At 49.9% G+C, this 27471-nt stretch overlaps 1 protein-coding gene across 1 annotated transcript in view; it reads left to right on the top strand.

The window, feature by feature from the left end:
* Positions 1–27471, top strand: part of IGDCC4 (immunoglobulin superfamily DCC subclass member 4) — a 215593-nt gene that overhangs the window by 157541 nt on the left and 30581 nt on the right. The window contains exons 10-15 of the mRNA XM_075346033.1: positions 4898–5068; positions 5184–5414; positions 6995–7102; positions 10716–10896; positions 10974–11101; positions 27269–27439. Coding sequence (XP_075202148.1) covers positions 4898–5068; positions 5184–5414; positions 6995–7102; positions 10716–10896; positions 10974–11101; positions 27269–27439 — 990 coding nt within the window. The remainder of the gene's footprint in view (positions 1–4897; positions 5069–5183; positions 5415–6994; positions 7103–10715; positions 10897–10973; positions 11102–27268; positions 27440–27471) is intronic.

Genomic DNA, 27471 nt, shown 5'->3' with positions numbered 1-27471 from the left:
GTAGCTTTTTTTTTCACAAGGGTATTGGGAAAAAATGCAACATAAAATATATTGTCCATTTTCTCCTGAGTACGCAGATACCTCATATGTGGTGGAAATCAAATGTTTGGACACACGGCAGTGCTTGGAATGCAAGGAGCGCCATTTGAATTTTTGAACGCAAAATTAGCTGCACTAATTAGCGGACGCCATGTCGGGTTTGAAGACCCCCTGAGGTGCCTAAACAATGGAGCTCCCCCACAAGTGACCCCATTTTGGAAACTAGAGCCCTCAAATATTTTTTCTAGATGTTTGATGAGCACTTTGAACACCTGGGGGCTTCACAGAAGTTTATAACGTTGAGCCGTGAAAAGAAAAAAATTTTTTTTTACCACAAAACTGTTGCTTCAACTAGGTAGCTTTTTTTTTCACAAGGGTATTGGGAAAAAATGCAACATAAAATATATTGTCCATTTTCTCCTGAGTACGCAGATACCTCATATGTGGTGGAAATCAAATGTTTGGACACACGGCAGTGCTTGGAATGCAAGGAGCGCCATTTGAATTTTTGAACGCAAAATTAGCTGCACTAATTAGCGGACGCCATGTCGGGTTTGAAGACCCCCTGAGGTGCCTAAACAATGGAGCTCCCCCACAAGTGACCCCATTTTGGAAACTAGAGCCCTCAAATATTTTTTCTAGATGTTTGATGAGCACTTTGAACACCTGGGGGCTTCACAGAAGTTTATAACGTTGAGCCGTGAAAAGAAAAAAATTTTTTTTTACCACAAAACTGTTGCTTCAACTAGGTAGCTTTTTTTTTCACAAGGGTATTGGGAAAAAATGCAACATAAAATATATTGTCCATTTTCTCCTGAGTACGCAGATACCTCATATGTGGTGGAAATCAAATGTTTGGACACACGGCAGTGCTCGGAAGGCAAGGAGCGCCATTTAAATGCAAAATTAGCTGCACTCATTAGCGGACGCCATGTCAGGTTTGAAGACCCCCTGAGGTGCCTAAACAATGGAGCTCCCCCACAAGTGACCCCATTTTGGAAACTAGAGCCCTCAAATAATTTTTCTAGATGTTTGGTGAGCACTTTGAACACCTGGGGGCTTCACAGAAGTTTATAGCGTTGAGCCGTGAAAAGAAAAAAAATTTTTTTTACCACAAAACGGTTGCTTCAATTAGGTAGCTTTTTTTTTCACAAGGGTAACAGGAAAAAATGCACCATAAAATGTATTGTGCATTTTCTCCTGAGTACGCAGATACATCATATGTGGTGGAAAGTAATTGTTTGGGCGCATGGCGGGGCTCAGAAGAGAAGGAGCGCCATTTGACAGAAAAATTGGTTGGAATCATTAGCGGACGCCATGTCACGTTTGGAGACCCCCTATGGTGCCTAAACAGTGGAGCTCCCCCACAAGTGACACCATTTTGGAAACTAGAGCCCTCAAATAATTTTTCTAGATGTTTGGTGAGCACTTTGAACACCTGGGGGCTTCACAGAAGTTTATAGCGTTGAGCCGTGAAAAGAAACAAATTTTTTTTACCACAAAACGGTTGCTTCAACTAGGTAGCTTTTTTTTTTCACAAGGCTATCAGGAAAAAATGCACCATAAAACGTATTGTGCATTTTCTCCTGAGTACGCAGATACCTCATATGTGGTGGAAAGTAATTGTTTGGGCGCATGGCGGGGCTCAGAAGAGAAGGAGCGCCATTTGACTTTTCAAACGCACAGACGCAGTGCACTGATCGGTCGCTGCAGGACGCACGGTCGGATGCGATAAAAAAAGCGTCGGGGATACATAAAAAAAAAAGTCACGCCAAAAATTGACCATGGATGCAGATATGTTATGTGCATCCCTGATCAGCGCTCGGCGGGACGCACGGACGGATGCCATACAAAAATTGTCGCGAATACGGAAAAAAGTCACGCCAAAAATTGAGCAGGGATGCCGATCCGTTATCTGCATCCCTGATCAGCGCTCGGCGGGACGCACGGACGGATGCGATACAAAAAGCGTCGGGAATACGGAAAAAAGTCACGCCAAAAATTGAGCAGGGATGCCGATCCGTTATCTGCATCCCTGATCAGCGCTCGGCGGGACGCACGGTCGGACGCGATACAAAAAGCGTCGGGAATACGGAAAAAAGTCACGCCAAAAATTGAGCAGGGATGCCGATCCGTTATCTGCATCCCTGATCAGCGCTCGGCGGGACGCACGGACGGATGCCATACAAAAATTGTCGCGAATACGGAAAAAAGTCACGCCAAAAATTGAGCAGGGATGCCGATCCGTTATCTGCATCCCTGATCAGCGCTCGGCGGGACGCACGGACGGATGCGATACAAAAAGCGTCGGGAATACGGAAAAAAGTCACGCCAAAAATTGAGCAGGGATGCCGATCCGTTATCTGCATCCCTGATCAGCGCTCGGCGGGACGCACGGACGGATGCCATACAAAAATTGTCGCGAATACGGAAAAAAGTCACGCCAAAAATTGAGCAGGGATGCCGATCCGTTATCTGCATCCCTGATCAGCGCTCGGCGGGACGCACGGACGGACGCGATACAAAAAGCGTCGCGAATACGGAAAAAAGTCATGCCAAAAACTGACCACGGATGCAGATCCGTTATCTGCATCCCTGATCAGCGCTTGGCGGGACGCACGGACAGATGAAGTGTAAAAATGGACAAGATACAATAAAAAAAAAAAAAAAAAGTTATACTCACAGTACCAAGAGGATCACTGACCAGAAGAGTTGCAGAGGAACAAGAAGGCAGTGAGATAGACAGCTTTACACCAGCAGCAGGCAGGACGTTGGACAGATCAGCAGAAGGACCCAGATGGAGGCAGATGTGATCGGGCCAGTGAAGACCTCGGACGACCCGTGAAGGCAGGTAAGAGGACGTCGGGGGGGGCAGGGGGGGGGGGGATGGGGAGAGGGGGGGGCAGATGGGGGGGGGTTAGAGGGAGAGCAGAGGGGGCGGAGAAGCAAAGGCAGAAGGAAGGAACCTTGGAAGCAGATGACAGAGGAGGCAGGCAGATCGCGTGGGGAGCAGATCGGGATGCCGGGGGGCAGATCGGGGCGTAGGGGGGCAGATCGGGGCGTAGGGGGGCAGATCTGGGGGGGCACGGGCAGGGGCCTTCACGGGAGCGCGCAGGGGCCTTCACGGGAGCGCGCAGGGGCCATCGCCGGAGCACAATACTTACCTTTGGAGCTGGCGCGGTGACAGCAGAGGCGGCGTCTGCGGCGGCAGCAGCGGTGGCGTGGTACCAAAAGTACCAGCCACTCCACGCTGCAGCCATGTTGGGGGAGGGTCCCCAGAGCAGTACAGGCCTGGGGAGGGCGGCCACCGGCAGATCAGACCGCCCCACTGCACACTGATTGGAGCGATTGCGCGTCATAGCACGATCGCTCCAATCAGTGCTGCAGGGGCTGGGGGCGGCATGTTTGAGGTCCACCTATGATATGCTGCAGCAGCTGCGGCATCTCATAGCTGGATCTCACAGGATCGCACTAATTCGGGCATTATTTTTGCCGAAATTAGTGCGATCGATGTGGTTGGCGGTTCAGATTTGAACAGCCAATCACATCGATCGTCGATAGGGGGTGGCGATGCCACCCCCCCTGGGGTCAAGCAAAGGTCCCCTGCTGTAAGAAACAGCAGGGGACATCATTTGAAAGCCGTTGCTATGGCCACGGCAATCAAATGAAGTTTAGGCAGTAAAATTACGTCCCTGGTCGTTAAGTCACGTTAAAATAGGACGTAATTTTACTGCCCGCGGTCGTGAAGGGGTTAAGTACTGCGTGACACTTTTTGCTATGCTTGGAGCACAGAACGACAATGCAACCACAAGCAAACTAGCTTTGAAAATTGCCCTCATGATGATGAATTTCTCCAAAGCAGTTTTATTCTTTCCCCAGTTTGAGATTCACAACTTAATTAAGGAAGAGGAAGAATAGTTAATGAAGGGGATCTTGGAGGAGTATATAGGAACATGGGTTGAACATATTGATATAGCCAAAACTCACTTTCTGCTTTGTTATAACTTCCTGTGGTGGAATCTGAGAGTTTGGACCATGACCATCTCCAGTGACTGCTTGAGCGGTTTATTGAGCACCCACAGCTCTTGGCACTTTTCATATATTTCACTCACAGTAAAATCTCTGACCAAACAACCTAAAAAAAGCTTTTTCTTCTTGTGACCTTTAATTTTAATGTGTAAAGCCCGCTTTACACGCTACAATATACCTTACGATGTGTCGGCGGGGTCACGTCGTAAGTGACGCACATCCGGCATCGTAAGGTACATTGTAGTGTGTGACAGCTACGTGCGATTGCGATTGAACGGTAAAACGTTCATTGCATACACGTCGTTCAATTCCTAAAAATTGAACGTCAGGTTGTTCGCACTGTGTGACACCCCGGGAATGATGAACAGATCTTACCTGCGTCCTGCGGCTCCCGGCCAGCAATGCGGAAGGAGGAGGTGGGCGGGATGTTTACGTCCCGCTCATCTCCGCCCCTCCGGTTCTATTGGCCGGCTGCCGCGGGACATCGATGTGACGCCGAACGTCCCTCCCACTCCAGGAAGTGGACATTCACCGCCCACATCGAGGTCGTATGGACGGGTAAGTACGTGTGACGGGGGTTAATCGTTTGTGCGGCACATTCAACAAATTGAACGTGACGCACATACGATGGGGGCGGTTACGATCGCATACGATATCGTATGCGAAATCGTAACATGTAAAGCAGGCTTTAGATTTGTACTGAGGTCAAATTCTGAGGTCTCCCAAAAGTCTTTAGGAGGACATCAAAGCTTCTGGGCTTTGTGAGAGGTGTCTATGATGTCTCAAATGTGGGTGGGTTTCCGCATTTCATTGCTTTTTGATATTTCAGGTGTGGTCAGTATGCTGGAAGTTGGTGGGAATGACACCCAGATCACAATGTCCTCATTGCAGCCCAATACTGTATATAAAGTCCGGATTTCTGCCGCCACCATAGCTGGATACGGCGTCCCCTCAAGCTGGGTGCTGCACCGCACTTTAGACAAAGTGAATCAGACACAAGGTGCGTAATTTTAGGACATAATAAACTGATTTGTTTTTATTGTGTTCCAGATGTTTGCATCCATTCTCGGTCCTGTGTTATGTATCATTGCCTTCTTTCTTCATTTCCCGTACAGTGGACCAGGCACCAATACAGTTGCAAGTCATTGCGCACACAGACTCCATTCTCGTGAGCTGGCAGCTGCCCCACTCTGATTTCCAAGTCACGGGTTATAGACTGTATTACCGCATGATGTGCCCTTTATTGAATCATAACGTTTCCTGCCCGCGGCAAGGACAGACAGACTGGGACGTGGGGCCGATTAAACTGAAGAAGAAAAGAAAACAATATGACCTGACTCATTTAAGTAAGTTCCCTGCCAAAGACCAATGGACGGTGTATTATGCTGCTTTTAGATGGGCCACTAAAATACTTGTCCCCGATTATCAAGCAGCTTAAATAGGCCAGAAATAATTCGACAAATAAGCAAAACGCTCGATCATTTTAAGCTTGCTTGCATATTTTGTATTTCAGTGATGCTGTAAATGTAAGGGGGCTTTACACGCTGCGATATCAGTAACGATATATCGTCGGGGTCACGTTGTTAGTGACGCACATCCGGCGCCGTTACCGACATCGCAGCGTGTGACACAAATGAGCGACGATCAACGAGCACAAAATCGTTCAAAAACGGTGATCATTGACACGTCGCTCCTTTCCTTAATATCGCTGCAACCACCGGTACGATGTTGTTCGTCGTCCCTGCGGCATCACACATTGCTGTGTGTGACACCGCAGGAACGACGACCATCTCCTTACCTGCCTCCACCGGCAATGCGTAAGGAAGGAGGTGGACGGGATGTTATGTCCCGCTCATCTCCGCCCCTCCGCTTCTATTGGCTGGCCGCTTAGTGACGCTGCAGTGACGTCGCTATGACGTCAAACGCACCTCCCCCTTGAAGGAGGGATTGTTCGGCGGTCACAGAGACATCGCTGACTAGGTGACTGCGTGTGACGCTGCCGTAGCGATAATGTTTGCTACGGCAGCGATCACCACATATTGTTACAACGACGGGGGCGGGTACTATCGCACGTGACATCGCTAGCAATTGCTAGCGATGTCGCAGTGTGTAAAGTACCCCTAAGTCCCCTGTCCCATGTATTATACTCACCCTCCGACATCTTCATCTTCTATCACCAACGCTCCAGTCAGTTTTTGGTGACTTGTGACCTGCCGGCAGCTCCAGTGTTTCATGGAGGTCACAACTCAATACAAGTCTATGAGAGCCTTGTACTGGATCTCATAGACTTGCATTGAGTGTATGTGAAGAAACTTCTGACTTCTGGCCAGTCAGAATTTACTGGCACAAAATGGCATCACAGAACCGAAGTGATGTCGAGAAAGGATGAAATCGAGGGTGAATATAAAGCTGGAGGGCAGGGGCATGTTTACCGCTCTCTGATAATCTAGAATTTACCACCATATTTGCCTTTTTCCTCTCTGGTTATTTAAAATTTTCCTTTACAATTTCTACTCTGTTAATCTAGAATTACTGCTATGCTTCTTGCTCTTTTCATCTCCATTATTATAACGATAGAGCTAAACTATATTTTCATATACCGTATGCACCAAGATTCACCTTTATTAAATGGCTTCTCCCACTGCTATACTGTATACTATGACTTATCGATAGGCGGGGGCCCAACTACTTGCCCCATCACAATGGACCTCTACGCAACCATGATCTTGGCCCTTTTCTGCAAGTAGCTAACACTACGATGCTGTGAAGGAGAAACGCCCTAAGCATCCTTAGTCTTCTCCTTTTTGCGAACATCAAGGACCTCAGAGGTTGCACCTCATCCAGTCGTAATGTTATGATATATCAAGCAGCGGATTTCTATGTTTCTTATGTTTTCTAACTATCTTTGGCTCCACTTTTCTATCAGTACCTGGACAGCTATACCAAGTGAAGCTGGTGATGTACAATAAGAAGCAGGAAGTGCAGACAGCCATGTGGGAGGGAAGGACCAGGCCGATCCTGTCTTCACCACCAGGTTAGGATCGTCAGGCTGATACCTTTCATTTTATTCCATCACTGTACTTATAGTTGGAAAAAAATCTATGCGATAAGACTGCAGCTGAATGCAGTGGTGTCTTATTAGCACAATACAGACAGTCCAAGATATCACTAGTCCCGTTTCCTCCAACAATTTCATTTTTAAGATCTCAACTTCATTGTTTGTTTTCTTCCATCAGATACAAATCTGTCTTGGATTTGGAATGGACACAAATGTGCACAACTTCTTATCAGAAAACTGTGCACCTGTGTGTCCATCATATGACATGATCAAGACAGATTTCTATTCACTAGAAGTAAACAAGGATAGCAAGTAGAGTTGAGGAATTAATTTAGAAAATACAGTGTGTCCACCCATATCCTGTCCACCACCATTAACTTGAGAAAGGCGGCAGCTATAGGCATAGAATTGGTGTCTAGGTATAGTAAAGTAGCCATGCGCTACGCAATGAAACCACCTGTAGCACCACCTGGTGGAAAACAACGGAGTTAGCATTTTTATCTGGAAAATGGAACGAGATAGAGAATAAAAGTGAATTAAAAAATTGTAGGGCATCATCAATTCAATACGAATCGACACCTTGTATACAAAAATGCTATGATATGAAAAGCATAACCCCCCCCCCCAAAACATTGAATGCTGGTCACGCATTTGGTGCTCATTTAACTTTGATGCTCAAAGTGGCCACCGTCAGCTGCAATGCACATCTGGACTCTGGACTGCATACTGTATCTTGCTGCACGTTGTGCAATATGGTAGGTGACACGATTGCACAAGCATCTGTGATACGTCGTCGTAGGTCCTGCAATGTTGGTGGAGGGGTCGCATACACCTGCTGTTTGATGTGACCTTACAGAAAGAAGTCCAATGGGGTCAGGTCAGGTGAGCGTGGAGGCCACTCCACGCATCCACCATACCCAATGACTTGTAGGAAAGGTCTCCATGAGGGGGTCGCTTCACGTCCGCAGCCTTGTGAGTTTTACACGTTCTTATCATAGCATTTCTGTATGCAAGGTGTCGATTCGTATTGAATTGATGATGCCCTACAATTTTTTAATTCACTTTTTTTCTCTATCTCGTTCCGTTTTCGAGATAAAAATGCTAACTCCGTCGTTTTCCACCAGGTGACGCTATAGGTGGTTTCATTGCATAGCGCATGGAAACTTTACTATACCTAGACACCACTTCTATTCCTATAGCTGCCGCCGTTCTCAAGTTAATGGCGGTGGACAGGATATGGGTGGACACACTGTATATTAGGAAACTGTATAATATTTTTTTACATAAAAAAAGTATTTGCTGAATACTCCTTTTTAAAGGGATTGTCTGGCCTGAGGCTTCAAGCCTTCAGTCATTCATGTGTCACTCTCTGTCACTGCAGACTTGTGAATACTCACATCACATCGACTGTGGACTGTAAGGATTTTCCAATGTGTAGAGCTGGCGGTCATGTGGCCACAAAAAGGCAATTTGCAAACTTCTGGCCACAAACTGACTAGACTGTGTTCTGCCTCGCTCAGGGTACCTGCATAGAGCAAGGCTGTATTCATGTAGTCTGCACATGATCACATCTATGGAAAACACATACTCGGTGTCACATGACTGCCCGCTCATGATACTGGCACTGAAGAATCCTCACATATTCTGTGTGAAGTCTGCAGTCACATAAAAGACAACCCTTTTAAGGCTAAGGGGTACTTTACATGCTGCGACATCGCTACCGATATATTGTCAGGGTCACGTCGTTAGTGACGCAAATCCGGCGCTGGTAGCGACATCGCAGCATGTAACACTAATGAGCGACGATCAACGATCGCAAAATTGTTCCAAAACGGTGATCGTTGACATGTCGTTCATTTCCTTAATATCGCTGCTGCCACCGGTACGATGTTGTTCCTCGTTCCTGCGGCACCACACATCGCTACGTGTGACACTGCGGGAGCGACGAACATCTCCTTACCTGCGTCCAGCGGCAATGCGGAGGGAAGGAGGTGGGCGGGATGTTACGTCCCGCTCATCTCCGCCCCTCCGCTTCTATTGGCCGGCTGCTTAGTGACGCCGCAGTGACGTCGCTGTGACGCCGAACGCACCTCCCCCTTGAGGGAGGGATTGTTCGGCAGTCACAGCGACGTCGCTGACCAGGTATGTGCGTGTGACTGCTACGGCAGCAAGCACCAAATGTCGCAGAAGTGACGGGGGCGGGTGCTATCGCGGTCGACATCGCTAGCAATCGCTAGCGATGTCGCAGTGTGTAAAGTACCCCTAAGAAAGGAGAAAAGCTTGAGTGAAACAATTGTGACAGGTTTAAAGAGCACTTGTCACTTGCTCCAAACAATTAGTTAAATACCTTGTAAATATCACTGAGCTCCACTGATCCTGAAGCTCTTTTCTGTTTTGCACTGCGTTGCTCCATTGCAGAGATATTCACATTTGTTTCTTCTGTAGCGCACTTTGTGAAATCTCTGCTTTTGCAGTCCAAATGGGCTTTCCTTCAGAGTGTTCTCTGTGAGCGTGCACTATAGCTCCTCCCTCCTAGACACTGCCTATCACAGGTCAGCAGCTGATCTATGATTGGTAGAGTCTGGGAGGGAGGGGTGAAAGCGCACTCTCACAGAGAAGACTCTGAAGAAACGCCCAATATGTCTGCAAGTAGAGATTTCACAAAGTGCCCTACAGAATAGACAAATGTGAATATCTCTGCAATGGAGTGGCACATTGCAATATGGAAAAAAGCATCAGAATCATGGGAACTAAGGGATTTTACAAGTTATTTAACTCAATATTTTTTTAGCAAGTGGCAGGTTCTCTTTAAAGGTATATTCCCATCTCAGATATTTATTACATATCCATTCATTCTCTGCTTGGATGTGGTGGCTGGTGTGCACCTCACCAGAGATAACAAGGATTGGGCAACCATAGGCATTCCTAAAGGCCGCTTTACACGCTCAAGCGATCTCGTTGGGGTCACGGAATTTGTGACGCACATCCGGCCGCTTTAGCGATGTCGATGCGTGTGACACCTAGGAGCGATTTTGAATTGTCGCAAAAACATTCAAAATCGCTAATCGGTGACATGCCCCCCTAATCTCGATTATCATTGCTGCTGCGTGTACGATGTAGTTCGTCTTTCCAGCGGCAGCACACATCGCTATGTGTGACACCGCAGGAACGAGGAACTTCACCTTACCGCCAGCAATGCGGAAGGAAGGAGGTGGGCGGGATGTTACGTCCCGCTCATCTCCACCCCTCCGCTTCTATTGGGCACCTGCTTAGTGACGTTGCTGTGACGCCGAACGAACCACCCCCGTCGCTAGGCAGGTAAGTAGTGTGACGGGTCTGAGCGATGTTGTGCGCCACGGGCAGCGATTTGCCTGTGTCGCACAACCGATGGGGGCGGGTACACATGCTAGCGATATCGGTAACAATATTGCAGCGTATAAAGCGGTCTTTAGTCAGACATCATACTCCTCTTTGCTTCAGGTATAAGTAGCTGAGATAATTTATTCCAATTTCCTTTGGTTAGTCAAATTCAGTATAAGCAATTAATATGTATATTGAATCTAAACTAAATTTGCCATTTATTCTGAAGATCTCATAGACCAGAAGATCCCACCCTTGCCACCCAGCCATATTCAAGTGACGCCAAACAGCTCTACATCGATGGTGGTGAGATGGAGGAAACCCATTATAAGCAGCAAAATTGTGAAATACACCGTACGATGTGGCCCTTGGGGGACTAAGAATGCGTCTATGTTCAGCTATCATCACAGGTAACCAGGAGCCAATGTCCTCTGTACACATCAGGCCCTGGACATTTCCATGTAACCTGCATACTGTCTGTTCACAGTGCGTTAGAAGAAATTCTGATCAACGGACTGAAACCATACACCAGGTACGAGTTTGCAGTTCAGTCCAGTGGAACCGGAGTAGACGGGCCCTATAGTAACATTGTGGAAAAGATGACCCTCACAGACAGTGAGTAACAGACAGGATCTGCTCAGTGGTTAGCACTGCAGTCTTGCAGCGCTGGGGTTCTGGGTTCAAATTCCACCAAGGACATCATCTTCCAGGAGTTTGTATGTTCTCCCCGTGATTGTGTGGGGTTTTCTGGTTTACTCCCACACTCCAAAGAAATACTGATAGGGAATTTAGACTGTGAGCCCCAATGGGGACAGTGTTGCCAATGTACATAAAGCGCTGTGGAATTAATAGCGCTTTATAAATGAATAAATATTATTATTATTATACTGCAGAGACGAATGCTCTCTTGACACTGATAAGTGTGCACAGTCCAATACAAGTGACGTATATCTCCACACATTTGCAACAGCATGAGACACCATGGGCTGCATTTAGCAATCAGTTTCTTCTAGTATTTGGTGTAAACTAAGCCAATAACATTTTACTTTTTGCACCATGCTTCCAAAATTTGACAAAGTGGGTGTGGTGTACCAGAAGGAGGGGTGACCAACAACTTTAAGACAGATTTACCCCTTTCTTTAAAGGGGTGGTTCACCCATATTTTTTATTATCTAGTTCGATATTATATTGAGAAACAATGTTTCTCTCAAATACCTTGTGTTGGCAATAGTGCCTGTGAGAGGCGCTATTGTAGACCGCTGTTCCCCACTCTCGTGACGTCACGTCAAGTGTCGCACACGTCACATCCCTGTGGCCGGCTGCAATCTTCCTGACTCACTGAGCTGTGGGCGGTGTTGCACCGCTCGTCACAGCCCATCTGCTCCCTGCTCCCTCCTCCCTGACAGCAGAACACTGCAAGCAGGAGACGCGCTGTGCTGTGACAAGCGGTGAAACACCACCCACAGCTCAGTGAGTCAGGAAGATTGGGGCCGGCCACAGGGATGTGACGTGTGCGGCACTTGATGTGACGCCACTGGAGCGGGTTACAGTGGTCTACAATAGCGCCTCTCACAGGCACTATAGACAACACAAGGTATTTGAGAAAAGAATTGTTTCTCAATATCATATCGAACTAGACAATAAAAAATATGGGTGAACCACCCTTTTAACTTTATGTATGGCCCTAGTTTGGTAACAATACAAGTAATGGTATATGCTCCCCGGCTACCCTTCATCCGGTTGGTCCTGTCCTCTGTCAGTCTCTTCTTCTCTCCCAGTGTGGTCGGCATGTGACCGCTGCAGCCAATCAGTAGCTGTAGTAACTTCTACCATTGTCAGGTGTTAGTCATAAAAAGGAGAAGGAGAGGAGACAGATAGGGAACACGGCCAACAGGTCGGAGGAGTGGCAGGGAATCGGAAGATGAGTATATACTACTGTATTTCTTTTTTTTTTTTTTTTTTACCAAAACAGCTTCCATATGTAAAGTTAAACTGAGGGGTTGAAACCTCTTTTTAAGGCTACTTTCACACATCCGGCTGTAGCAGTGCGGCACAATCCGGCGCTCTGCTGAAAAAACGAAACCGTTTTTTTTTTGCCGCCAGTTTCGTTTTTTCCAGCATTGACTTGCATTGGCTCCGCATTGTGCCGCATGGGCTTGCGTTCGGTCCGGTTTTCTTTGTCGCTCCATTGGGAGACCCAGACAATTGGGTGTATAGCTATTGCCTCTGGAGGCCACACAAAGTATTACACTTAAAAGTGTAAGGCCCCTCCCCTTCTGGCTATACACCCCCAGTGGGATCACTGGCTCACCAGTTTTGTGCTTTGTGCGAAGGAGGCAACACATCCACGCATAGCTCCACTTTTTAGTCAGCAGCAGCTGCTGACTATGTCGGATGGAAGAAAAGAGGACACATATAGTGTCCCCAGCATGCTCCCTTCTCACCCCACTGTATGTCGGAGGTGTTTGTAAGGTTGAGGTACCCATTGCGGGTACGGCGGCAGGAGCCCACATGCTGATTCCTTCCCCATCCCTTTTTACAGGGCTCTGGGTGAAGTGGGATTTACCGGTCTCCAGGCACTGAGACCGTGCTCCATCTACAGCCCCTGGAGAAGATGCTGGATGGAGCGGAGTACATCAGGGACATGGCCCTGCTTCCTCAAGGTACTCTGTGTCCCCGTGCATTTGGCGCTCACACCGCAGCATGCTGGGTGTTGTAGTGCGCCGGGGGACATCAGCGCTGCGGCGCCTGTGCCATGGCCTCATTCAGCTTTGCTGAAGCAGGCTCACTTATGGGAATTGGTCGCGCCGGCCGCTGGGACTGCGGCGCGGCTGGCACTTGTAGTGCGCCGGGGACTTCAGCGCGGCCTGCGCTTTTACGGCGGCCGCGCTGATAACTAGAGTCCCCGGCTTTTGCGGCCTGCTTCCGTTCGTTCCCGCCCCCAGACCTGCCAGTCAGGAGAGGGGCGGGACGCTGGCCACTTCCAGGAATCGGTCGCGCCGGCCGCTGGCAGCGGCGCGGCTGGCACTTGTGGTGCGCCGGGGACTTCAGCGCGGCCCGCGCTTTTACGGCGGCCGCGCTGATAACTAGAGTCCCCGGCTTTTGCGGCCTGCTTCCGTTCGTTCCCGCCCCCAGACCTGCCAGTCAGGAGAGGGGCGGGACGCTGGCCACTTCTATGAATCGGTCGCGCCGGCCGCTGGAACTGCGGCGCGGCTGGCACTTGTGGTGCGCCGGGGACTTCAGCGCGGCCCGCGCTTTTACGGCGGCCGCGCTGTTAACTCGAGTCCCCGGCTTCTGGGCCTAGTCTCCCTTCGTTACCGCCCACAGCCCTGACAGTCAGGGTAGGGGCGTGACGCTGCATAGAGCAGAGCTGAGAGCTGGAGTATGTTTTGCATACTCCACCCCTCTCACTGTGTGCACTGTGAATCCGGATTCCCGCACTTTCTCAGGCACGCCCACGGCTTCCTTCTCTACAAGGACACCGGCAGCCATTAGTGTCAGTTTCTGTACGATACAGAGACAAGTGTGGAAGACCCTGGCATTCTGATAGTCACACAATCGCTGTAACAGGCGTTAAGCAGCACCTGTGGTGCTAACCCCACTAGTGCAGAAGTGCACTTATAGATATGCTTGTACTATATACATTGCACTGTTTGGTCGCACGTTGTATATACCCTCCTGGATTATGCGGAGGAGTTATCATTATATTCTCTGTGTAAAACAAAGGTGCAGAACCACATGTTTTTCTATACAGCTGGTACAGCATGTACGGCTATACGGCCGGCAGGTACATAGACTCCCATTGTATGCACTAATGGCCAGGGGATGAGGACGGTGTCTGCAGTATTTACTGACAGTTTTTCTGAGACTATGGCTATGATACTAGAAGCCTAGCAGTCCGGACATGTCTCTCACAATATGGGCACTGTTGAATCATTGATCCATGGCCCCCCTCAGTGTGAATAACTAACAGCTCCGGGAATGTCACACGCATCCCAGAGTCACGGCTCTGCACGGACGTCAGTCCCAGACAGCCTAAGGGGCTCGCTATGAGCGGCCTCGGTTTCATCAGGGTCCTAACAGAAGGACTCGCTGTGTAATGAGGCGGAAGTAGCGGCTCAGGATTCTGATCCTGAGACCGCTCTCAATCTGGATACACCTGATTGTGACGCCATAGTAAACAATCTTATAGCGTCCATCTATAGAATGTGGGTTATTTCTCACAGCTCCTCCAGTGGAGGAGTCAGCTTCACGTATTTTTCTGGACCACTCTGCCTTCAGAGAGGCAGTCCAGGAACACCACGCTTATCCAGATATGCGCTTCTCCAAACGGCTTAGGATACACGTTATCCCTGTCCCCTGACTTGGTCAAGGACTGGACCCAATGTCCCGAGCGGCATCCTCCAATCTCCAGGCTTGTAGCTAGATCCATAGTTGCAGTGGGAGATGGAACTGCAAACTCAAAGATGCCACTGACAGACAGATGGATCTCTGGTCGAAAGCCATCTATGAGGCTGTCGGCGCACCGTTGGCTCCGGCATTCTCTCCCTTGGGGCACTCCAAGCTATTTCAGCTTGTCTTACACAGATTGACACGGTTACACGTACATCTGTGCCGCAGGTGGCATCCTTAACCTCTCAAATGTCTGCATTTGTTTCTTACGCGATTCAGGTTGTCCTGGACTCTGCGAACCGTGCGGCGGTAGCCTCCGCTACTCCGTGTTTTTAAGCAGAGCCTGGTCTGCTCGTTAAGTGAATGGAAGGCAGATTCTGCTTCCAAAAAAGGTTGCCTAACCAGTTGCCTTTTTCTGCTGACCGACTGTTTGGTGAGCGTTGGATGTAACCATCAAACAGTCCAGGGGTAAGGATTCATCCTTTCCTCAGCCCGGACACAACAAACCCCAACAGAGCAAGAGGCAGTCGGGGTTTTCGGCCTTTTCGAGGCTCGGGCAGGTCCCATTTTTCCTCGTCCAATGTGGACTCAAAAGGATCAGAGGAGCTAAGATTCTTAGCGGGCTCAGTCTCGCCCAAAAAAGCGACAGTCTGAAAACCCGCTTCCAAGGCGGCTTCCTCATGACTTGCGGCCTCGGTCGGTAGCAGGCTCTCCCGCCTTGGCGATATTTAGCTGCCATAGGTCAATGACCATTGAGTGTGAGACATTCTGTCTCACGGGTACAGGATAGAGCTCACTTCTCGTCCTCCAACTCGATTCTTCAGAATTTCTCCACCTCCCGGCCGGGCCGCTGCTCTTCTGCAAACAGGGTGCACTCTATAGGCAGAAAGAGTGATGACCCCCGTTCCTCTTCAGGAACAAGGTCACGGTTTTTACCCCAAATTCTTTGCGGTACCTATAACAACGGGCCGTTCCGTCCCGTTCTGGATCTAAAAATGCTCAGCAAGCTCGTGGACACCAGGCGGTTCCGGATGGAATCCCTCCGCCATGTCATCGCCTCAAGGTCCCAAGGATATTTCCTAGCATCATTAGGCATCAAGGATGCTTATCCACACGTGCCGATTGATCCAGAGCACTAGCGTTTCTACGCTTCGTTATAGGAGACGAACACCCTCTGTTCGTAGCTCTACCTTCCGGCTAGCGACAGTCCAACTGGTCTTCGCCAAGGTCAGGGCAGCAGTAGTCACAGTCCTGCACTCTCAGGGTCACTCTGTGGTCCCATATTTAGACGATCTACTTGTCAAGGCACTCTCTTAGGAAACATGCCAACACTGCCCGAACGTTGCGCTGGAGACTCTCTAGAGTTTTGGGTGGATCATCAACTTTTTAAAGTCAGATCCGACCCCGACCCTATCGATAACATATCTAGGCATAGAGTTTCTTACTCTCTCAGCGATAGTGAAGCTGCCGCTAGACAAACAGCATTCACTACGGGCTGCAAGCTCTTCTTTAAGAACCAGTCGCACACATTGAGACGCCTCATGCACTTCCTACGTAGGATGGTAGCAATGGAGGCAGTTCCTTTCGCGCAGTTTTACTGCGTCCACTACAATGGGACATTCTCCGCCAATGGGACGAGGAGTCGACGTCCCTCAACAGAGTCGTCGTTCTTTCTCAGGCGGCCAAGGAATCTCTACGGTGGTGGCTTCTTCTCACCTCTTGGTCAAAAAGAAGGTCCTTCCTATCCCCGTCCTGGGCGATAGTTACGACAGACGCGAGTCTATCAGGGTGGGGAGCAGTTTTTCTCCACTACAGCGCTCAGGGTACGTGGACTCAGCAAGAGTCCACTCTTCAGATCAATGTTCTTGAACACAGAGCAGTGTATCTTGCCCTACAATCCTTCCAACAGCGGCTGGAAAGCAAGCATATCCGACTTCAGTCGGACAGCTCCACAGCGGTGGCATACATCAACCACCAAGGAAGAACGCGCAACCGGCAAGCCTTCCAGGAAGTCCGGCAGGTTCTGATGTGGGTGGAAGACACGGCATCCACCATATCCACAATTCACATCCCAAGTGTGGAAACTAGGAAGCTGACTTCCTAAGTCGCTGAGGTGTGGCCGAAAGAGTATGGTCTCCTCACCCGGACGGGTTTCAGGAGATCTGGCGCCGCGGACAGAGGCCGGACGTCGATCTAATGGCGTCACGGCACAACAACAATGTGCCAGCTTCATGGCACGGTTTCACAATCATCGAGCTCTGGCGGCAAACGCCTTAGTTCAGCATTGGTCGCAGTTCCAGCTACCTTAGGTGCCACCTCTGGCATTGTTGCCCAGAGTACTGCGCTAGATCAAGACCGACTGCGGCCGCGCCATCCTCGTCGCTACAAATTGGCCGAGGATGTTGTGGTACCAGACCAATCAGACTGGCTGTCTCAAGGGCCATTCGTCCATTTGAATTCTACGGCCCTCAACCGGATGGTGTGGCATTGAGTCCTAGAACCTAGTGTCGTCAGGATTACCTCAGGACGTGGTTGCCACCATGAGACAGGCTAGCATACCAACGTCCGCCAAGATTGACCACAGGACGTGGAAGATGTTCTTATCTCGGTGCTCGGCGCAGGGTGTTTCTCCCTGGCCGGTTGCATCGTCTATGTTTCCTTCCTTCCTGCAATCTAGGTAGGAAAATGAGTTGTCGCTCAGTTCCCTTTAGGGACAAGTCTCAGCGCTATCTGTATTTTTTCAGAAACGACGACTTCCTCAGGTACGCACGTTCCTACGGGGAGTTTGTCTTCTCAGCACTCCGTACAAGCGGCCGTTAGAGCCCTGAGATCTGAACAAGGTTCTAATTGCTCTCCAGATGCCGCCTTTCGAGCCTTTGAAGGATGTCTCCCTTCCCGTTTTTCACGGGAAGTGGCCTTCTAGTAACGGTCTCGTCTCTTAGGAGAGTTTCCGAGCTAGCAACGCTCTCATACAAACTCCCTTCCTGGTCCTTCACCAGGACAGGGTAGTTCTGCGTCCGGTTCCGGAATTTCTCCCTAAGATTGGTATCCCATTTTCATATCAATCAGGATATCACCTCACCTTCTTTGTGTCCTCGTCCAGTCCATCAATTTCAGAAAGATTTGCATCTGTTGGTTCTGGTGAGAGCACTCAGGTTCTACTTCCCGCATGGCGCTCCTGCGCCACCCGGATGCACTCTTTGTCCTTGTCGCTGGTCGGCGTAAACAGTCGCAAGCTTCCAGATCCACCCTTGCTCGGGGGCTCGAGGAACCAATTCTTGAAACCTACAGTTCTACTGGGCTTCTGGTTCTCTCAAGGCCGAAGGCCCATTCTACCAGAGCCGTGGGTGCATCCTGGGCATTACGGCACCAGGCTACGGCTCAGCAGGTGTGTCAGGCACCCACCTGGTCGAGTCTACTTACTTTTACCAAGCATTATCAGATGCATACCTACGCTTCGGCAGACGCCAGCCTAGGTAGATAAGTCATTCAGGCGGCGGTTGGCCACCTGTAGGAGAGGGCCGTTTGACGGCCCTATCATGAGGTATTCTTTTACCCACCCAGGGATTGCTTTTGGACATCCCAATTGTCTGGGTCTCCCAATGGAGCGACAAAGAAGAAGGGAATTTTGTTTACTTACCGTAAATTCCTTTTCTTCTAGCTCCAATTGGGAGACCCAGCACCCGCCCTGTTTTCTCGGGGTTTTTCTGTTTTTTCGGGTACACATGTTGTTCATGTGGTATGGTTCAGTTCTCCGATGTTTCCTCGGATTGAATTGGTCTTTAAACCAGTTATTGGCTTTCTTCCTTCTTGCTTTGGCACTAAAACTGGTGAGCCAGTGATCCCACTGGGGGTGTATAGCCAGAAGGGGAGGGGCCTTACACTTTTAAGTGTAATACTTTGTGTGGCCTCCAGAGGCAATAGCTATACACCCAATTGTCTGGGTCTCCCAATTGGAGCTAGAAGAAAAGGAATTTACGGTAAGTAAACAAAATTCCCTTCTTTGCCGCATGCGACAGATTTAGCCGATGCGGCGGCCGGATGGAACGTTCCCTGGCACGTTTCTTGCTCTGGCAAAAAAAAAACGCATCCAGCCGCTGCGGCGCATTTTTCAATGCATGCCTATGGACGCCGGATGCGGCGCGATGCGGCGAAAACCGCATCCGGCCGCCGCATGCGGTTTCTTCCACTGCGCATGCTCAGTAGCGTGCCGCAACCGGAAAAAAACGGACGGGCCGCATGTAAAAACTTATGCAAAGGATGCGGTGTTTTCGCCGCATTCGTTGCATAGGTTTCACAGCCGGATTGAGCCGCACTGCTCAAACTGGATGTGTGAAAGTAGCCTTACTTAAACAGAAAATGTTACAAATTTTTCCACAAATCTACGCATGCTCATTTATGTGTGTGTCCTTTAATGAATTTGGAGCATTTTTCAATTGGTCATCTGCCACAGATGTAAGCATAGATTTCAGTTACAATGTATGCCGAATGAGGATTGGCCATGCTGAGACTTCTTGTAGTGATCCTCAATGTCTCAGTGGTGATTGCACTGAGAATGATCATGGATTAGGAATACATGCTGCACATAGGGTGCCCTGTATCAAGGGCTAGTCCATATATCTCTAGTACAATGCTAAGGCTCCATCTTAAACTTTATCACTTTAAAGGGGTTGTCAATAGTTCTAGGAATAATAATAATTTCTACAATTGGATGTATAGAAAAAAATATTCCTGTGCTGAGATAATCTTATATATGTGTCCCTGTTATGTACTGTGTAATGGCCGTGTCTGACCATACAAGAACATGGTCTGATCATACCACATCTCCTGGGTAGGTGTGGAAAGAAAAGAATATAAAAACTGGACAGCATGGTATCATAGCTGATTCTTTCTGTGAGATAAAACATTTCAATGCTTGATTTTAAACTAGTTTTACCTCACAGAAAAAAATAAGCTGTCTACATACTCTCTTTTGTTTCCTCCCCTGCCCAGGAGCTGTCGTATGATCAGCCCATGTCCCTGTACGGTCAGACACGGCCATTACACAGCATATAGCAGGGGCACATATAACATTATGTCAGCACAGGAATATTTTTTTCTTTACATCCAATTGTAGAAATTAATATTATTCCTAGAACTATTGACAACCCTTTTTAAAGTCATAAAGTTTAAGATGGAGCCATAGCATTGTGCTAGACATGTCCCTGTACAGTCAGACACTGCCATTACACAGTACATAGCAGGGCACATATATAAGAACTCTGCACAGGAACATTTTTTTTAATCACATCCAATTGTGGAACTTATTTTCTTTTTCGCTCCTAATTGGGAGACCCAGACAGTGGGTGTATAGCTACTGCCCTCTGGAGGCCGCACAAAGAACTACACTTAAAAGTGTAAGGCCCCTCCCCTTCTGGCTATACACCCTCCCGTAGGAGTACAGATTCCTCAGTTTTAGCTTTGTGCGCAAGGAGGTCAGACACGCACGCATAGCTCCATTGTTTTTAGTCAGCAGCAGCTGCTGACTATGTCGGATGGAAGAAAAGAGGGCCCATAAACAGGGCTCCCAGCATGCTCCCTTCTCACCCCACTGTATGTCGGAGGTGTTTGTAAGGTTGAGGTACCCATTGCGGGTACGGCGGCAGGAGCCCACATGCTGATTCCTTCCCCATCCCTTTTTACAGGGCTCTGGGTGAAGTGGGATTTACTGGTCTCCAGGCACTGAGACCGGGCTCCATCTACAGCCCCTGGAGAAGATGCTGGATGGAGCGGAGTACATCAGGGACATGGCCCTGCTTCCTCAAGGTACTCTGTGTCCCCGTGCATTTGGCGCTCACACCGCAGCATGCTGGGTGTTGTAGTGCGCCGGGGGACATCAGCGCTACGGCGCTTGTGCCATGGCCTCATTCAGCTTAGCTGAAGCAGGCACACTTCTAGGAATCGGTCGCGCCGGCCGCTGGGACTGCGGCGCGGCTGGCACTTGTGGTGCGCCGGGGACTTCAGCGCGGCCCGCGCTTTTACGGCGGCCGCGCTGATAACTCGAGTCCCCGGCTTTTGCGGCCTGCTTCCGTTCGTTCCCGCCCCCGGACCTGCCAGTCAGGAGAGGGGCGGGACGCTGGCCACGTTTAGGAATCGGTCAGGCCGGCCGCTGGGACTGCGGCGCGGCTGGCACTTGTGGTGCGCCGGGGACTTCAGCGCGGCCCGCGCTTTTACGGCGGCCGCGCTGATAACTCGAGTCCCCGGCTTTTGCGGCCTGCTTCCGTTCGTTCCCGCCCCCAGACCTGCCAGTCAGGAGAGGGGCGGGACGCTGGCCAGTGCATCAGCGCTGAGGGCTGGAGTCGTTTTTACATACTCCAGCCCTCACAATCGGCACAGAGGGGACACTGTTTCCCGCACTTTTGTTTGGGAACTCCCACGGACCGCCCCTCTCCACAGACGCCGGCAGCCATTCCTGCTGACACGCTGAGCTGCAGAGGGGAGCCGGGGAGACCCAGACAAGGAATTCTGCGCCTCTTACCCGCTATTCAGCGGGCGGTAAGCAGCCCTCAGGGCTCACCCCCTCTTGTGCCAGGAGTATTCTTAGTATTTTGTTGCTACAAATACTTTGTATTGCATAGCGCTGGTCGCCCTTTGGCTATAGACTCTCTCACATTCAGAGAGCCAGCAGCATGTCGTCCGTAAAACGCAAGGGTGCCAAGGCACAGACATTATATGCTTCCTGCACCGCATGTGGGACTTTTCTACCGGCAGGCTCCACGGACCCCCATTGTGTGCAGTGCTCGGCCCCTGCGGCGCTTGCACAGTCGGGACCTCTGCTGGACGTGACCCAGGGTGTACCACCTGTGAATGCTGTCCAGGTGACAGGAACTGAGTTTGCAGCTTTTGCTGACAGAATGTCTCTCACTATGTCACAAATTCTTGACACATTGCGAGCTAGGCCTGTACTTCAGGCCACGGACACTGTGCAATCATTGCCCCCTGGTCCCCCTCAGCTCCAAGCTCCGGGACGGGCATATACACCTCAGGGTGAAGACTCTGACTCGGACGATGGCCCCGGGCAGCCTAAGCGGGCTCGCTATGACGGGCCTTCACATTCATCTCAATGGTCAGGATCCCAGCGAGATGAATCTATGGGTGATGAGGCGGACGTAACTGATCAGGATTCTGATCCTGGGACCGCTCTCAATCTAGATACACCAGATGGTGACGCCATAGTTAATGATCTTATATTTAACATCAATAAGATGTTAAATATTTCCCCACCAGCTCCTCTTGTGGAGGAGTCAGCTTCGCAGCACGAGAGAATCCATTTCAGATACCCTAAGCGTACTTTAAGCACTTTTCTGGACCACGCTGACTTTAGAGACGCAATCCAGAAACCCCACGCTTATCCTGAAAGGCGTTTTCCTAAACGGCTTAAAGATACACGCTATCCTTTTCCCCCTGAGGTGGTCAAGGGTTGGACCCAGTGTCCAAAAGTGGATCCTCCAATTTCTAGGCTTGCAGCTAGATCCTTGGTTGCAGTTGAAGATGGAGCGGCACTTAAAGATGCCACTGACAGGCAGATGGAGCTCTGGCTGAAATCCATCTATGAAGCGATTGGAGCGTCATTAGCGCCTTCTTTTGCAGCCGTATGGGCACTCCAAGCTATCTCAGCCGGGCTTGCGCGAGTTGACTCCGTCACACGTGCATTTGCCCCGCAGGTAGCACCATTGACCTCGCAAATGGCGGCATTCGCGTCGTACGCGATTAATGCTGTTCTTGACGCTACAAGCCGCACGGCAGTGGCGTCAGCCAACTCCGTTGTTTTGCGTAGGGCCCTGTGGTTGAGACATTGGAAAGCAGATTCTCATTCCAAGAAGTGCTTAACCAATTTGCCTTTTTCTCGTGACCGATTGTTTGGAGAGCGTTTGGATGAAATCATCAAACACTCCAAGGGTAAGGACTCATCCTTACCGCAACACAGACAAAACAGACCCCAACAGAGGAAGGGTCAGTCTGGTTATCGGTCCTTTCGAGGACCGGGCAGGTCCCAATTCGCCTCGTCAAAAAAGACTCAAAAAGACCAGAGACGCTCAGATTCTTGGAGGTCTCAGTCACGCCCAAAAAGGACAGCCGGAGGAACCGTTGCCAAGACGGCGTCCTCCTGACTTGCGGTCTCCGATTCCCACACCCGCGGTCGGTGGGAGGCTTTCCCACTTTGGCGACATCTGGCTGTCACACGTCAAAGACCGTTGGGTGAGGGATATTCTGTCTCACGGGTACAGGATAGAGTTCAGTTCTCGTCCGCCAACTCGTTTCTTCAGAACTTCTCCTCCACCAGACCGAGCCGATGCTCTGTTGCAGGCGGTGGCCGCTCTAAAAGCGGAAGGAGTGGTGACCTCCGTCCCTCTTCAGGAACAAGGTCACGGTTTTTACTCCAATCTGTTTGTGGTCCCAAAAAAGGACGGATCGTATCGGCCCGTCCTGGATCTAAAGTTGCTCAACAGACACGTAAAAGTCAGGAGGTTCCGGATGGAATCCCTACGCTCCGTCATAGCCTCAATGTCTCAAGGAGATTTTCTAGCATCAATAGATATCAAAGATGCGTATCTCCACGTGCCGATCGCACCAGAGCATCAGCGTTTCCTACGCTTCGTCATACACGACGAACACCTGCAGTTCGTAGCGTTACCTTTCGGTCTGGCAACAGCCCCCCGGGTCTTCACCAAGGTCATGGCAGCAGTAGTAGCTGTTCTGCACTCGCAGGGTCACTCGGTCATCCCGTATCTAGACGACCTGCTTATAAAGGCACCCTCTCAAGAGGCATGCCAACACAGTCTGAAGGTGGCACTAGACACTCTCCAGAGTTTCGGGTGGATTATCAACTTTCCAAAGTCTCATCTAACCCCGACCCAATCTCTGACTTATCTTGGCATGGAGTTTCATACTCTCTCAGCGATAGTGAAGCTTCCACTGGACAAGCAGTGCTCGCTACGGACTGGAGTGCAATCTCTCCTTCAGAGCCAGTCGCACTCACTGAGGCGCCTCATGCATTTCCTAGGAAAGATGGTAGCAGCAATGGAGGCAGTCCCGTTCGCGCAGTTTCATCTGCGCCCTCTACAATGGGACATTCTACGCCAATGGGACGGGAAATCGACGTCCCTCGACAGGACTGTCTCCCTCTCTCAGACTGCCAAGGACTCTCTGCGTTGGTGGCTTCTCCCCACCTCATTGTCACAGGGAAAGTCGTTCCTTCCCCCGTCCTGGGCAGTGGTCACGACGGATGCGAGCCTATCAGGGTGGGGAGCGGTGTATCTCCACCACAGGGCTCAGGGGATGTGGACTCTGGAAGAGTCCACCCTGCAGATCAATGTTCTGGAAATCAGAGCAATCTATCTTGCCCTGCGAGCCTTCCAACAATGGCTGGAAGGCAAGCAGATTCGGATTCAGTCGGACAATTCCACGGCGGTGGCGTACATCAACCACCAAGGGGGAACACGCAGTCGCCAAGCTTTTCAAGAAGTCCAACGGATTTTGACGTGGGTGGAAAGCAGAGCGTCCACCATATCCGCAGTTCACATCCCAGGCGTGGAAAACTGGGAAGCAGACTTTCTCAGTCGCCAGGGCATGGACGCAGGAGAATGGTCCCTTCACCCGGACGTGTTTCAGCAGATCTGTTGCCGCTGGGGGACGCCGGACGTCGATCTGATGGCGTCACGACACAACAACAAGGTCCCAGTTTTCATGGCACGGTCTCACGATCACCGAGCACTGGCGGCAGACGCCTTGGTTCAGGATTGGTCGCAATTCCGACTCCCCTATGTGTTCCCACCTCTAGCATTGTTACCCAGAGTTCTCCGGAAAATCAGGTCCGACTGCCATCGAGCCATACTCGTCGCTCCAGATTGGCCAAGAAGGTCGTGGTACCCGGATCTGTGGCATCTCACGGTAGGCCAACCGTGGACACTACCAGACCGTCCAGATTTGCTGTCTCAAGGGCCGTTTTTCCATCTGAATTCTGCGGCCCTGAACCTGACTGTGTGGCCATTGAGTCCTGGATCCTAGCGGCCTCAGGTTTATCTCATGAAGTTGTTGCCACAATGAGACAGGCTAGAAAACCATCCTCAGCTAAGATCTATCACAGAACGTGGAAGATATTCTTAGCGTGGTGCGTGGCTCAAGGGTTTTCTCCCTGGCCATTTGCATTGCCAATTTTTCTTTCCTTCCTGCAGTCCGGGTTGGAAAAAGGTTTGTCGCTTAGCTCTCTTAAGGGTCAAGTCTCCGCGCTATCCGTATTCTTTCAGAAGCGCTTGGCACAGCTTTCTAAAGTACGCACGTTTCTCCAAGGAGTTTGTCATATCGTTCCTCCTTACAGACGGCCATTGGAACCCTGGGATCTGAACAAGGTTCTCATTGCTCTCCAGAAGCCGCCTTTCGAGCCTTTGAAAGAGGTTCCCCTTTCTCGGCTTTCACAAAAGGTAGTTTTTCTTGTGGCGGTCACGTCTCTTCGAAGAGTGTCCGAGCTAGCGGCGTTATCTTGCAAATCTCCCTTCCTGGTGTTTCACCAAGACAAGGTAGTACTGCGTCCAATTCCAGAGTTTTCTCCCAAGGTGGTTTCTTCCTTTCATCTCAATCAGGATATCACTTTACCATCTTTGTGTCCGCATCCAGTTCACCAATTTGAAAAGGGTTTACATCTGTTGGACCTGGTGAGAGCACTCAGGATTTACATTTCTCGCACGGCGGCTCTACGCCGTTCTGATGCGCTCTTTGTCCTAGTCGCTGGTCAGCATAAGGGATCGCAAGCTTCCAAATCCACCCTGGCGCGGTGGATCAAGGAACCAATTCTTCACACATACCGTTCTGCTGGGCTTCCGATTCCATCTGGACTGAAGGCCCATTCTACCAGAGCCGTGGGTGCGTCCTGGGCATTGCGGCATCAGGCTACGGCTCAGCAAGTGTGCCAAGCGGCTACCTGGTCGAGTCTGCACACGTTTACCAAACACTATCAAGTGCATACCTACGCTTCGGCAGATGCCAGCCTAGGTAGACAGGTCCTTCAGGCGGCGGTGGCCCACCTGTAGGAAGAGGCTGTCTGACAGCCCGTTCATGTGGTATCTTTTTACCCACCCAGGGACTGCTTTTGGACGTCCCACTGTCTGGGTCTCCCAATTAGGAGCGAAAAAGAAGAAGGGAATTTTGTTTACTTACCGTAAATTCCTTTTCTTCTAGCTCCAATTGGGAGACCCAGCACCCGCCCTATTTGTTCTTAGGGTTTCGTTTTTCGGGTGCACATGTTGTTCATGTTGTTTCTTAAGTTCTCCGATCATGTTATCGGATTGAATTTGTTTTTGAAACTGTTATTGGCTTTCCTCCTTCTTGCTTTGGTACTAAAACTGAGGAATCTGTACTCCTACGGGAGGGTGTATAGCCAGAAGGGGAGGGGCCTTACACTTTTAAGTGTAGTTCTTTGTGCGGCCTCCAGAGGGCAGTAGCTATACACCCACTGTCTGGGTCTCCCAATTGGAGCTAGAAGAAAAGGAATTTACGGTAAGTAAACAAAATTCCCTTCATTATTCCAAGATCTATTGATTAAAATGTACTTTGTTTGTGAGAAAACCCCTTTAAGAGCTTTCCTTAGTCTTGATTTAATTATAGCCAAGATTTTTTTATATAGCTGTATTTTTAACCATGGTCAGACCATACACTATATATGTTAACTTCTTTCCTTGGCACATCTGGCAACCATTAAAGGAGTTTTCCTCCCCGCCGACTGCTGTATGATTAAATATAAAACTGTGCTTTACTCACCCTTCCTGGGTCCAGTGCTGAGTCTCCGCCGCTGCTCTAGTGCTGTTATTGTCTGCAGTGCTGACATCACATTGATAGTGCTGCAGTCAATCAGTGAGGTCTACCGCTCTGAGCGGCTCACGCTGTCAACTGTGGCAGAGCCTGTGTGCTCAGTGATTAGCTGCAGCACTGTCTACGTGACGTCATCGCTGCTGTCAATCAGTAAGGTTTGCCACTCTGAGCGGCTCATGCTGTCATTGATTGGTGGCAGCACTGTCTACCTGACGTCATTACTGCAGTCAGAGAGGTCTACCGCTCTGAACGGCTCATGCTGTCAACTCTGGCAGAGTCTTTGTGCTCGCTCAGTAATTGACTGCAGCACTGTCTACCTGACGTCATCGCTGCAGTCAATAACAGACACCAGAAGCTCTGGAGTTTCAACCCGGGACCCAGAGAAGGTGTTTTTTCTGTATTTATTTTTTTTCTTAAAACTGCACCTGGGAACGAGGGGTTTTCTGATAAATCGGTGATTATAATACATCTATTCCACTCACAATTCTGAAATGCCATTTATGATCTCACTTCTAACTGTCATGTCTCACCACTGTGCTTCTTAAGGACCATCCTCGGCTCCCACTGACCTGGTCCTGCAGCCACTGTCACAGTTTTCCATCCAGGTGCACTGGCGCCCCCCAGTGGAATCAAATGGGATAATCGTGCAGTATCTTATACTGTACACTGCCAATAAAAGCCACCCTGATGAAATGTGGACGGTTTTAACCAGGGAAGGTGAGTGTACTGTACACAGGCTAACATTAACT

This window comes from Anomaloglossus baeobatrachus, chromosome 4 (assembly GCF_048569485.1).
Source record: "Anomaloglossus baeobatrachus isolate aAnoBae1 chromosome 4, aAnoBae1.hap1, whole genome shotgun sequence".
Lineage (NCBI taxonomy): Eukaryota > Metazoa > Chordata > Amphibia > Anura > Aromobatidae > Anomaloglossus > Anomaloglossus baeobatrachus.
Note: the sequence above shows the minus strand (reverse complement) of the source record. Positions and strands in the feature narration are given on the sequence as shown.